This window comes from Chrysoperla carnea, chromosome 5 (assembly GCF_905475395.1).
Source record: "Chrysoperla carnea chromosome 5, inChrCarn1.1, whole genome shotgun sequence".
Lineage (NCBI taxonomy): Eukaryota > Metazoa > Arthropoda > Insecta > Neuroptera > Chrysopidae > Chrysoperla > Chrysoperla carnea.
The window spans coordinates 46,195,406-46,209,532 of record NC_058341.1 but is presented as its reverse complement, the minus strand read 5'-3'; the positions used below and the strand labels follow the sequence as shown (position 1 = coordinate 46,209,532).

General features: G+C 27.8%; 1 protein-coding gene across 1 annotated transcript in view; it reads left to right on the top strand.

The window, feature by feature from the left end:
* LOC123300346 (GAS2-like protein pickled eggs) overlaps window positions 1-14,127 on the top strand; it is a 242,950-nt gene that overhangs the window by 186,502 nt on the left and 42,321 nt on the right. The window contains exons 2-3 of the mRNA XM_044882910.1: window positions 1,860-2,167; window positions 2,930-3,137. Coding sequence (XP_044738845.1) covers window positions 1,860-2,167; window positions 2,930-3,137 — 516 coding nt within the window. The remainder of the gene's footprint in view (window positions 1-1,859; window positions 2,168-2,929; window positions 3,138-14,127) is intronic.

The following is a 14,127-nucleotide window of genomic DNA, read 5'->3' as shown; positions in this document are numbered from 1 at the left end:
CTCAATGTACATATACAACAATAATTGTTAATTGTTTGTAAGCATGTTTCTACATAAATTTAACCCTTTTTAATTGTTTATAATTTTATTTATGCTAGTTTATTTTATGTATACATGGGAAAAATTACCTGTTAAAAAATAATGACTACATAATACTGCAATGTACACTAAATCTGTGGACCAGTACTCGTTAGGCTATATTATTCTATGACCAGTACCTCGAAATAAAATAACTAATCTAAAGGTGGACTTCATTTACACTCTCTAGAAAATATCTTTTAAGTCACTAAATCTTAATATATATATTTCTTGTGTGCGTGTGTATGTGACTGAACTCCTCCTAGACGGCTGGACCGATTTCGATGAAATTTTTTGTGTGAGTTCAAGGGGATTGGAGAATGGTTTAGATTTACAATTTGGTCCAGTACAACTGTTTTTGAGGGCTCCGTACCAAAAAAATGAAATTTCATTAAATGGTGGGAGCGCATATAAATCATATCACATTATGTATACTATGTGTACTATGTATTTTTAATATTATTCAGGTATTGTCAATAGGCATTTATTAGAGCCATATGCGAGCGCAGCGAGCTCTACTATCAAAGGTCAGGCCAAAGGTCGATGGTCAGGCCACTCCAATAAATAGGAGTTAAATTGGGGTTTAGCGGGATGGGTTTAGCGGACAGGCTAAACGTAGTATAGGTATTCATGAATTGGAGTTACGTTTTTACGGGACAACGTCCGTCGGGGCCGCTAGTAGAATTATAAATTTTTTTGATCCAGGTATAATATCTACCAGTTTGAATAAAATCAGTAGTAAAATGTAGTAATTTTGGCGATTATTTGATCAGTTGAATGAAATCATGTTCTGATAGAATCAGGGTTCATTTAACGATTTCATTTTAGCTAATGATATTTAAACAAATAAATCTGTCAGCCGTATATCACTTATAATTTTACCATATCTGAACATCGAACATTCAACAACATTATACATACCATAATATGCACTCAGGTTCGAAATAAGAAAATATTACAAAAGAATTTTAATCAGACATTAGTAGTGGTTCTAAGCTTAATGGATATGTCGTCATTCTTTTAAAGAGTTGTGTTTGAAACTTTTATTAGGTTTAACTGAATCTTAATCCAACATACATTTTTATACACTGTTTATATGAAATATATATCAAGGTATATTCATTTTTGTCCCAAGTTTGTAACGATTAGAAATATTGATTATATGAACAAAATTTTGATATAGAAAGTGAAATTTTGAAAAGTGAGGCCAGGCCGACTTCATAAATGATAATATTGGTCAATTTGAACTTGGATCCATAGGACCTACTTTGTAAATCGTAACAAAAATTTAACGTACAAAATGATTTGATAAAAATTAACAACTTTTGTAATTTTATTAACATGTTTAGGGATCAAGTTTAGTGTACATTTTCTCCAAAACTATAGAAGATAGAGAATTGAAAATTTTTAGGTATCTTCCACAATTAAGTCTTAGTTTTATACAAGAAGTTATACCAGTTCTAGTATAAAATAATAATTAGGCAACAAAAATTGCCTCATAATCGAAAAACACTTACGAATCCGGTAATAGTTCTTTAAAAACAGGGTGCTATTTCGATTTGCTTTATTTTAGTAATTTCTATCCACTGTTCAATCCTAGCATTAATGCTAATTTTTTTGTTTATTATTATTTATAAATTAATGGTATAGCTAGATTCTTGGTAGACCTATCTGTTAGCCGTATATCATACATGATTTTGTTATATGAAGGGAAATTTTATTAAAACTTAACTAATAACTTTTATATATTATTTTAAATAAATTTTTTTTTTCTGTTACAGCATGCAAATAATGTGAAGAAAGCTGCCTCCGAATATGTGGCACGAAGACAAGCCAGAAAATTAATGACACGTTCAACAACAACAAGTTTAGCCGTTCCAATTAGTACAATGGCAGATGTACATTATTTACAAACAGCGAAACCGGGAACGTTTTTTGCACGTGATAATGTCTCAAATTTTATACACTGGTGTCGTAAATATTTAGGAATATATGAATGTTTATTGTTTGAAACAGATGATTTAATATTACGTAAAAATGAGAAACATGTGATTTTATGTTTATTGGAAGTTGCCAGAAAAGGTGCTAAGTAAGTATAGCAATTATAATGCATTTATATATTTTTTTTTATTGTTATTAATCTTTGGTTTTTTATTCTGATATCATGCCAATGGTCTTCTTCATGAAATACGCGCATTTCATGACAAAGCGGATGCTTAGTCTTTAATTTAAAAGAATAATGCCTTGTCCAGGTAGAAACTCTCAACTAATCAGTTCTCGAAAGATCAAGCTTAATTAGCCGTTCAATTGACAGGCTATCCTTTTTAATGACCGTTCAACCAGCTCAGTATGGCATCCATGAGTAACAATATTGTTGGTGTCTCACAGTTTGATTTTATTGAAGAAAAAATTACAATGGAAGAGTATAATGACAAAAGTACAGTAGAGTAGTGGCAGTACTTAAACACAAACTATAGCATCGAACTTTCAGAAAGTTCAATTTCTTTGAGAGATGTTGTGGCAAATCAGGCACCTTTTAGAGCTAGGGAATCCTAAAATGTAGTTGTAAGCCTGCTGTGATTCAGTATACCAAAAATAAATGCACTTATTTTAAAAACAAAGCTCTTTGCGGATCCAATTTCCATGAAAGTTTAACTTTAGCCAATTCATTAAACGCTGTGTAAGAAGTTACGGCTGAATATCATTCAGGCCCCTAGCGAACGGTGTCGTTTAGTAAAAAGACTAAGATGTTAACAGAACGACCCCTATACGTTATCAAAGTAGTTTCGTTTCAATACAAAATGTGTAATGTGCTTATGTTTGAAGCTACATGTTACTATTTATTTTATAGATTTGGTATGTTAGCACCCATGTTGGTACAAATGGAACGGCAAATTGATCGTGAAATTGCACAAGAACAACGCGCAGCAAATATTGGTACAAATGAACAATGTGATTCAGATGATAGCGAAGATGAACATGAACAGCCACCAGTTATTATGGTATATGGACCACAACCACAAATTGTTACCAATGATTTGAAGAGCCTTGATGAGATGGTAAGTTGTTTCTGATCTAATTTTACTTAATTCAGTGTAAAAAATACATCATTTCAGTTACCGTCGTTTTTTATGTTAACAATATTTATAAACTGTTCTGATAGTATAGGGAGTACACCATGTACATGGTATGAAATTTATGGCGTTAACTACAATGCTGGTTTAGTATAGATACAAATACTATGGTATCTTTGTTAGCTTAAGTACTATTACTGTATTGAATAGGGCTATCCTACCAGAAGTATTATGGGTATCGCCCACCAGGCTAGGCCTGACGACATCTGCCATAAATATTACTATTATTTACTTATATCCAGAGAAACCGTCTGTGTCATTGTTTTGTCTCACTTTTTACTGCCCTAACAACTAAGGTTTCTAGCTGTGCTTGGTAGGCCGGCGCATATTTTAAGCTATTGATTCGTGAACAGTCTTCCACTACACGTAGTTTTTTTGTAACATATGTTTTGAACTCTCTGCTTAGTGCCGTGACAAACAAAAATACACAAAATTTGTTTCATGCACTCTTATTATGCAATACCTTTTTATTACTTAAAGAACCTTTTTAATTTAGGAATGTACACACTTGATCGATTTTTATATGGCTCATAAAACTTTCAATTATGTGAATGACTGTAAAGTTACCGTAAAAACATTTGGTAGAACTTTGAAACGTGTTAATTAAAAATTGTCAATAGATGATTTTTGTATTGAAAATCAATTAATTTAAATTAATTAGCGATTTTTTCACATCCGTAGGTGCATACTATAAAATTTAATATGGGAAATAAAATGGTATTAGTTTTAGCACAATGAAGTAAAATAATTTTGATGGGCATACTCATTTTTGTCCGAGATCTTTAAATGAAACAATTGTATCCAGCTGTCCCGTTTCTTATCCGAAACATGTGCTTATACATCAATTATAAAAGGTTAAAACATTAATTTACACAAAATATATCTAAATTATGATTATCTAGAAAAAAATCGTAATTTAGGTGTGTCATACATGTAATAAAATGTCGTTGAATTTTATGTTAATAATTTATATTGTTTTTAAATATTTGTATTAAGGTGTTTGGTTAAAGTTATTGAGATCCAATAGAAGCCGACTGCAACATATGCTCTTATAAAGTAAAAGTTGATATTGAATTCTTTAAAACTTATTTTCATCGAAATGTATTTTACATTTATTTGCATGAAACTGTCTTTTTTTGGTATAGGCGTTCATAGAATCATCTAATTAGTCCATTTTCGGTTGCCCGTCCGTCCGTCTGTGGACACGATAACTCAAAAATGAAAAAAAATTTCAAAGTGAAATTGATATCTCAGGGCATAACTCATAGCGCACTCAGGACGTAAAAAGTGAGGTCGAGTTCGTAAATGAACAACATAGGTCAATTGGGTTTTGGGTCCATAGAACCCATTTTGAAAACCATGAGAGATAGAACAAAAGTTTAAATATAAAAAAATGTTCCTTATCAAAAATAAACAACTTTTGTTTGAAACATTTTTTTGTAAACGTCACTGTTTACTCACGAGGGCACACATTAGATGCAAATTTTATAGTATGTATTAATATAGGATTATCAGTTATGTATGTGTGACACCTGTGTAATGTGATAGAATAATTAACACTATCTATACAATATACATGGTATTTCAACAATTAACTCAGTCAATTGTTTGTTTACACTTGTTTATTTTGAAAAATATTCAAATTTTTATGAGTCATTTTTACAAATAAAGTTTACAAATAAAGTTTACAAATACCATAAAGTTATTATTTAGTAAAAATAGTAAATTTTTTTGGATTTTGTCTCATGAATACAGTTACATTTTTACACCAACTACCTTAATACATATTTATTACAATCTACCTACTTTTTAATTAAATTTCAAAATAATATGTGTAACAAATGTACTTACAAACAGTATAAGCACTAAATCAAGATTTATCTTTAAATAATTTTTACTTGAAACACAGAACCTTGAAATAACTCGCATATTTTTAAGTCTGTCTGTATGCAAATTTGCACAAACATAATTCGCCTCATTCATTTATATTCTGAATACATTCAAATTTGTACGGAAATCAGTTTTTGGAGACGTTTATAAGGATTGTTGACAAAATTATTATATATTAAAATAGGAGTATTTTGGAGGTTATTGCAAAATATATAGATTTTACAAAAAGACAGTTCACGAAGTGACAAATTTTCTTAATTTTGTTTTAATTTATAAGATACTAAAAGATACACGAAAATTTGGAGCTGAAAAAAGCTTTACCATTAAAGAATGATTAAAGATAAGAGAAATAGTTTGGTGTTCTTAACCATACGCCTTTAGCATCAACTGTTAGAGTCTTTGCAAAAAGCATTTCTAGCCTATTCATAGAATTTTTATTCATATTTACAAAATACAATGATTTCAAATTCTTTTTTTTTTTTAAATCTGAGTGCCATTTTATATCAATATAAGACTGAAAGTGTTTGATAAATTACAAATAAGTCATTTAACTTAAATTGAGAACCGATTCCAAAAACGGTCGATAATTTGATATTCGAAAACTTTTCCTTAGCAGTTTGTCTCCCTCTAAAATATATAAAATCCTGACGTCATTCGAAACAAAGAAAGAAAACAATTGTTATTTTTCGGAGTAAAAGTAAATGAGAATAACCGGAATAAATTAAATAAATGCCTCTTAGAGAGACTCTGACAATTGAAAAAAAGCCTGGCCTGTTTGAGAAAATAATACTTATTTTTAATTCCCGGCTAAAAAGAAGAAGGGTATTATAAGTTTTACGTGTCTGTATATATGTATGCCTACCTATGGCCTTGTAGCTCCTAAAAGGAAGAACCAATTTGATTTTTCATTTTTTTCTATTCTGTATTCTTAGGGATATTTCAAGTTTAGAGTTCCGCATCCGAGAAAAACTATAAAATAGATGGTTATCTAACGGATGAGCAGATTTTCTTGAAATATACACAGCTAAGAGCACAATTGATCAAGCTACCTTTAAAGAAAATAATCAATATCGGTTCATCCGTTTAGGAGCTTTGATGCTATAAACGTATCGATCAGAGCTGATTTTATGTCGGGGGCTTCTTTAAATTTTTTATTCAATATTATATATTCGATCTAGAAAAGACTATAAAATATTCTTTTTAATTTTTTTGTGGTTTGAATTTACGGTTATTAAATGAAATAATTACAAGATAGGTATGTCTCTGAAGTGAGATGACAATTCAAAAAAAAAAAAAAAAAAGAAATAAGTGAGGTCATTTATAATGTTGCTATTGTAAGAAAATAAATTACCTTTTTTTTATTGCTATCTAAGCGCGTTCAAAAACTACTTTGCAGAGAAAGCGTAATGTTTCGAAAAGATTTTCCAAACACAATCAATAAAATTATTGAAAAAAAAAAAACTCGTTGTGCTTGACTAATTAAGGATGTAATAGCACGGTAGTGAGGACACAAATTTAAAAAATATGTTTTTTCAATTTTGATGGTGAATTATGCTATAACTTGACATTATAAGACGAAATGTAAGAGTAAAATTTGTTGATATCTGGACTTATTTTCAATATATAGAAAATTTAAAATTTTTTTTATTTATTTAGTTTCGATATTTCTCAAATCAAGAGAGACGTCGAAAAAATTCATCATCAAAGTTACAAATAAGGTTCCAATAATTTCAAGCAAAAATCTAAACTTGCCTTGGCGCTCGTACACACACACACACACACGATGAAATCAAAATTTTTCATTATATACACCAACATTTACTAAAAAAAAAAATCGAATAATTTTAAAACCTTTAGATTCTAGTTTATTTCCTACATGCCACGTAAATAACGATTAATAAAAACGTAAATAAAATATATGTTTAAATAATAAAAATCTAATTAAATTATTTCTAAAAATTATGCATATTAATAACATTTTGTGTGTAGTAATTATTTTTTCTTTATGAACGGATAATATCAAACACAATTTTGTACCGTTATTTTAAAAAAAATAACTTGAAAAACAAACAAAATTTATTTATTTTGACATATTTTATTGAATTACTTTTGTCTAAATTAAAAGTGACGATAAATGCCGATTCGTGTGCATGTAATTTTTTCCTTACAAGAAAAATATTGATAAATAGATTCGAATGATATTACGAAATAAATTGTATTTGAATATTTTGTGATTCAAATAAATAACATTTCTGAGAAATTCTTAATTAACAGAGTCATTAACCTCTGATCAATTTACAAGCGGTTTTCTATTAACTTTCCGAACTTAAAACTTAAATAACCTGGGCACATAATTAAAAAACTTACTGGATTGGAAAAAAAACGCATTTGCTTGTCTGTTGATGTTCTTCATGAAAATATTTCATCAGTAAAGATTTTAATAAGAACATATTTTCTTGCAACTTACTTTTATTTACATTGTATGAGATATCATGAACATCTTTTTACCCGACTGTCAAGGAGTGGTTATGTTTTTTCGCGCGTATCCTCTATGTATATGTGCATGTATGTATATTTGTTTGTAAATTTCTTTAATACTTTGTACCTTGCAAACAGTTCAATGGATTTCATAATTTCAGGTATCCTTATATTTGTCTCCAAAACCCAAATGTTCTAAGATAGTTTTTTGAAAAAACAAAACAAAATGGCAGATTTTTTCAGCGAAATATTAATACGTTAATAAAAAGAAATTAACAAAAGTAGAGTATCTACCTATTAAAATAAAGGAAATTAAAAGGGGATTGCAAAAATGCATGTGTTAAATGTTTAAATTTAATTAGGAATAATAAATTGATTTAAAAGTTTTAATTTAGTATAATAAGAGGATTTTTTTGGTGTTGAAACACCAAAAGTTCTGAAATAAAATAGGCAATGAAAAAAACCCGACTGCGCTAAATTAAATCTGAAAAGAAAGAAAAAAGTCCAGTAGTTTACATTAACAGTCGGGGCCGATTAAAATCTAAACTAACTCTCAAATCTTCCCAATAATGGGCCCGACTGTTAAAGTCGCTATGTAAACTACTGAACTTGTTTCTTTCTTTTCAGATTTTATTTAATACAGTTGGGTTTTTTCTTTGTTTAATTGTTTAATTTTATGATGTCCGTTGAAATGAAAACTATACCGACGCTAGGAAGCAAAATGTAATTGCTATGGCTGATTAAAAATTTTTTTGGCGTAAAAATAAAGATATGTTTAGAAAATGTGAAAACTGAATTAAATAATCGTGTTTGATCATGAAGACAAATCCGTATATAAAAGTTAAAGATATTTGCTTTTTTTTGTTATATATTTTCCATAACGCTTACAAAATACTAGTTTGGTAGCTTTTTAAAAAATCATCTTTTTTCTAATATTTGGAGGACATAGAAAGCATTCTATGATTAGTTTTTGTTATAGATATTTTCACCAAGGATATCATTTTACAATTTTAATTTACCAATAAATTAAATCAAATTTTTATTTTCCTTTATAATAAATTCTCTAATTATAATTGTCAATTATAATTTCTTGGTATAAAATAATAAATACTTGAATTATTACTAAATAAAAGCTTATAAAAACACATAAGCCTTTTTGATGTGATTGTACGTATGCTATAAGTAAAGTTTTATAAAATATTTATAACTTTTCTAAGCATTAATGAACACATTCAGCAACTATTTGATAGTTAATAAACTATACTTTACTTATTGCAGAAAAAAAATAGATTCGCATCTAAAACACATAAATATTAACTATTACAGTTATATATATTATTATTAGATTTTATTAGACTTTAATCTCTAATTTGCACGCGAATTTATTGCAAGATTGTTGGGTTTTAAATTACAGGATTTATTTAATTAAACTGAGTTCATTTAATCTGAGGAAACTGTGAAATAGTTTCGAATGAAATCGCAAACAAGTATTTAATTGAACAGAGTCATTATTAAAGTGGTCCATATCAACCCTAAAAGTCGATTTCAAGATGCACGGGGTCTATGCCAACAAAATTAAATGTAAGAACTCCATGAGAACAAGAAGAGACTACACTAGAGAACATTATTCCGAAAAAAGGAACTCGTAGAAATTGGGTTTAGCAAAACAAAGATTACCGCGGAGGTTTTCCATATCTTAATTAAAGAGAATTGAAAAAATACTCTCGAACCAGGACTCGAAACCGGACTTCTTGTATTCATGCCAAGCGCCCTACCAGGCCCTACACGCCATTCGAGTTCTAGACACAGAGTGCAATTTTTTCAACTCATTGAATTTTTACTTTGTTCATTCACTTATTTATTATTATTACTTTTTGTTTTTGTTTCCTTTTAATCATGTATACGATATTTATTTACATTATGGTCTCTCGATTATAATTGATAAATAATTTAATAATTTCAATTTCTATTGCTTCAATCATGTTACCACTGAAGCTATATACGAGAAAAAAAAGAGGTTATTATCCCTTATTCTGAGGTTGACAATTAGATTGAGCTATTTTTGGCATTATTGTCAAATATCACGCCAACACCTGTAGTAGTTTTAAATTGATCGTATATTTTTTTTTTAAATCTGCTGAGACAAACTGTTTGAACAAAGATCATGCCTTAAAACAAAAACAAAGAAACAACAATGGTTCTTGTTTTCGATCTACTTGATTTGTAATATAAATAATTATTTATTTATCAATTTAAAAAAAAAATATTAATTATTAATTGCAAGTAACACATATCATTCTCTTATCCACATATTTAATACCGCTCCCAATTATTTTATAATTTTTCTACATTCACACCTGACTATTAAATATATTATCAATAATATAATAAATACTTATTGTAATAAGTAATTAATTATGAATACGTATGAAAATTAATTATTATATTGATTCTTAATCGTTAATTTAATTTAATAATAAAATATTTATAAAATTTATTTTAGAAACTATTTAATTATATTCTTTCAATAACATTTCTATAATTACACATACATGGTGATTTTAACTTTTAATTATATACATCCATGTCAAATGTTGTGCACATTGCTGAAATTGCTTAATATTATTGACCTAAGATTATGAAAGAATCCAAATTCATTAAATAATTATGTAATACCTACATGATACCTGTTTTTCATAATGACTTCATTTTATCCATGGAATGTTTACTTTGGACTTTTTCTTTTGATCCCGTGTTATAAATTCAAAAACTTTGGCAAAACTTAGTTCCGCAGAATATTCTGTCTTGTTTTTCAAAATTACTTAAATTTATATTCACGCCGGGTGTATTTATTTCTTTCACACTCTAGAAAAATCAAGATATCTTTCTCGAAACTGCACTGCAATGATGATACTCCTTTTAAAAATAAGCTACTCTGAAACAGAACAAATTTTCAACATGCTCAAATTCACCTCTTTCATTTTGAAGCAATCGTCACTTCATGCTTAAAGCTTTTTAATGGGTTGTTATTGTATAAACATCCCTGACTTCTCCTCACTTCCATTTTTTTGTTTTCATACAAGCTGTGTAATTTAAAAAAATTAAAAACCTGAGTGCGTTAAATAAAATCTAAAAAGAAAGAAACAAGTCCAGTAGTTTACATAGTGACTTTAACTGTCGGAGCCCATTATTGGGAAGATTTTAGCCGGTCTATGTTTTAATGCACCTGGACTGTTAAATTCGCTATGTAAACTACTGAACTTTTTTTTAAATTTTACCTAACGCAGTTGGGTTTTTAATATTCTTTATTATTTATTTTATTTTTGAATTTCTAGTCAATTAAAACTTTTTAAACCAATTTATTATTCCTTATAAAATTTAAACATATACCTTATATATATTTTTGTAAACTCCTTTGAATTTCCTTTATTTCGATGCCCTACTCGATTGGTTTGATTTCGCGTTGAAAATTCGAAATTTTGTCTTTACAAGATACGAGCGAAAAATATAACCACTCCATGATAGCCGGGTAAAACAAGTTTTGCAGAAATAATTTTTGTTAATTTTTTGAATTATTATTAATATTGAATTATTTATTGAGCTAGTTTTATACATTTACTTATCGATAACAGTGAACATCTTATATACTCGTAAATATTTTCATGTTGTCTAAATTTTTTAATAATTTCTTTATAGAAAAATTTAATGATTATTCTTTTGTCAGGATCTTACAAAACGACAAAATTTTCAAGGTAACTTAAATAATTTTGAAAATCAATTATTCAAAAAACATCTATTTAAAATTATTAAAAAAAAATACCTTGAAATAAGTTTTTTTGATAAAATGTCAAGCTACAATATCCATTATCATTTAATTACAAAATTTGCATTTATTATAACAATATCATGGACGAGCATATTTAAATAAATTAAAAACATAGTTTAATTAATAATTATAAGAGTATATTTTGCAATAAATATCAAAATATGTTAATTGTAAAAATTCTTAAAAATAATTTAAGTTTACTTTATCATTAATAATAATTAACATATTTTATTAATTTAATGATAATAAAATGATTAATTTTGTTTAGCATGTTTTAATTAGTAATAATCAAAATTCAATTAATCGATTAAAGTCCATTCGTTATACACATAATAAAATTGATATTTGAAAATAATATACATATTATTTGTAATATTATATTATAGTCCAAGCGCTGGAAAAAATTCGACCACGCTAGCGGGTCAAAAGTAACACGAAAGTAACAGGACAAAGGGGTTTGAAATATATATGCTATGATATAATATATCCACAAATGACTTATTAGAAAAGTTTATATGAAGAAGAAAAATAAACATTTGCATTCAAAAATCATATCTTTTATGGAAACAAATCAATATTTTTAGCTCCTCGACAAAATTTTCTTAGTTTAAGTAATGGGATCTATTATTATATGATAATCATATTTTCTAACCAAATTCTTCAATATCGGTCTTATATAACATTTTACTTGTGTTATTGTGTACCCACTTGTGTAAGTAACATGTAACTTGTGTACCCACAGAGCTATGTTATTTGTACCCTGCCACATTTTTGATAAAAAAATAAAGATGACCTTAAAAAGCATGATGGTAGGCAAAAACGAATTAAAACACTGTATAATCAATCTAATCAAGAAATAATATGCAAACATTCTGATTAATATACGACGTAAATATCAAATAAGTAAACTTTAGAAATCATACTTGTGACTTGTAAAATTTAAAATCACGTATTGTCCTCTCACAAAATCTGGCAGTGAAGCGGATTTTCGACTGATAGATAAACCTACAGAGCATTTGTTACTTTCTACCCGCCGTTATTTTTGTATCCCCTCTCCCCTTCATTATCGCCAGAATCTTCAAAAGCTATTTTGTGTATTTCTGCTCCCCAACTTCTGGTCTATTTACATTAAATCAATTAAAAAATAGTTTTCTTGATATGTTTATGTTATAATACATATTGACATTTGAATTGAATACAATTTTTGGGGCGGTCACAATTTATAACAATTTATTGAATTAAATATAATATATTATGACCTATTTTTTTTTTGTTATCAAAGGTTAAAGTCAATTGTCATTTCTATGGTAATAAAATATTCAATTATGTTTGGGGGGCATGCATAAATATAATGCAATAAAATTTATGTAAATCTGTTGTAAGATATACAAATTAAATATACAAAATTCATGAAGGTTAATTTTTTTCAATAAATTGTCAATATTAATAAAAAAAATATATAATTTATTAATATTAATAAAAATCTGATTAACATTTGTATATGAAAAATTTGTATCCGGCCATTGAACTTTCTGGACCAAATGGCTTTGAAAATTGTCTCAAGAAACTTGTAGAGAGTTTTTTTTATTTAATTTAAAATTGGTCGAAACTATTCCGTTCATTTCCTTTTTTAAAATTTGCATTTCATTCGTTTTTTCTCCGTCTCCCCTCTTTGTAAGCTACAAGCGAAGAAAAGCTCTTCTCTAATAATGCCATCCTTAACAGGTGGAAAAAAAGAGCTGACGTGAGAATAATACGCGACGAAATTAGAATTCTGAAATGTTCCACAGACAGGCTTCAGGCAGTAATCTCTGTTGTTTTCTAATAATATATCGACAAAATTTAATCAATAAACGTTTCAACCGACCAATACAACTACCGTTTACCTAGGCTTCAAATAAGCAAATCTTAAACATTTGAAACGAAGCGATAGAAAACTTGAACAAATAAATAAATCCATCATCTGCAGACAACACTCTTTTACTTGGTCTATACGATTCAGCTTTTAACTAAGGCTTTTTTCGACATTCAGGCTGCAGGAACTTCTTAAGTAATAAATCGAAGCTTAATTTTCCAAATCCATCTTTTGCAACGAGGTCCTAAATTTGTTATTGTATTTCCATGCGTTTTATTAAAATAAAGTACCTACCTAAACTTGTTAAGTGTTAAAAAAATATGAAATTTATTTTAGTTTGACTCTTCAAAAATAATTATTTGGGTAAATATTTGCAATAAACAAAAAGTAAATTTCAAAATTTGGATTTAATTTAAGTAGTTAGTACATAGAAGTAGTTATTGACATTGCAACAAACTGAAAAAAAAAACATGGAAAATATTTGCAAATTTGCAAATATTACAACAGTACGCAGTTTACCTAAGTAAGGTAAATATTTTTACAATAAATTCAAGTAAAAACAAAAACTTCATAACGCAGGTTATTAATGCACCTTCTCTTCAAAATTTTCTGCCACATGATTAATGAGTGATATCTATCATGCAAAAAGAAACCAGGAAATTTTAAATTTTTAATATGCAATCCCATCAAAAAAATGCCTTTTTGGTTGAAATCTCAAACAGCTAACCTCTAAGAAAAATAGTTAAACATCATTTACATATTATGCGCAATTTGTGTATTTTGGAACTTCTTGTAAAAATTAAAGTTAACAATTTTTTACATTTCAAATAAAAAACTTCCCAGTTTATTTTATATATTCCATAACA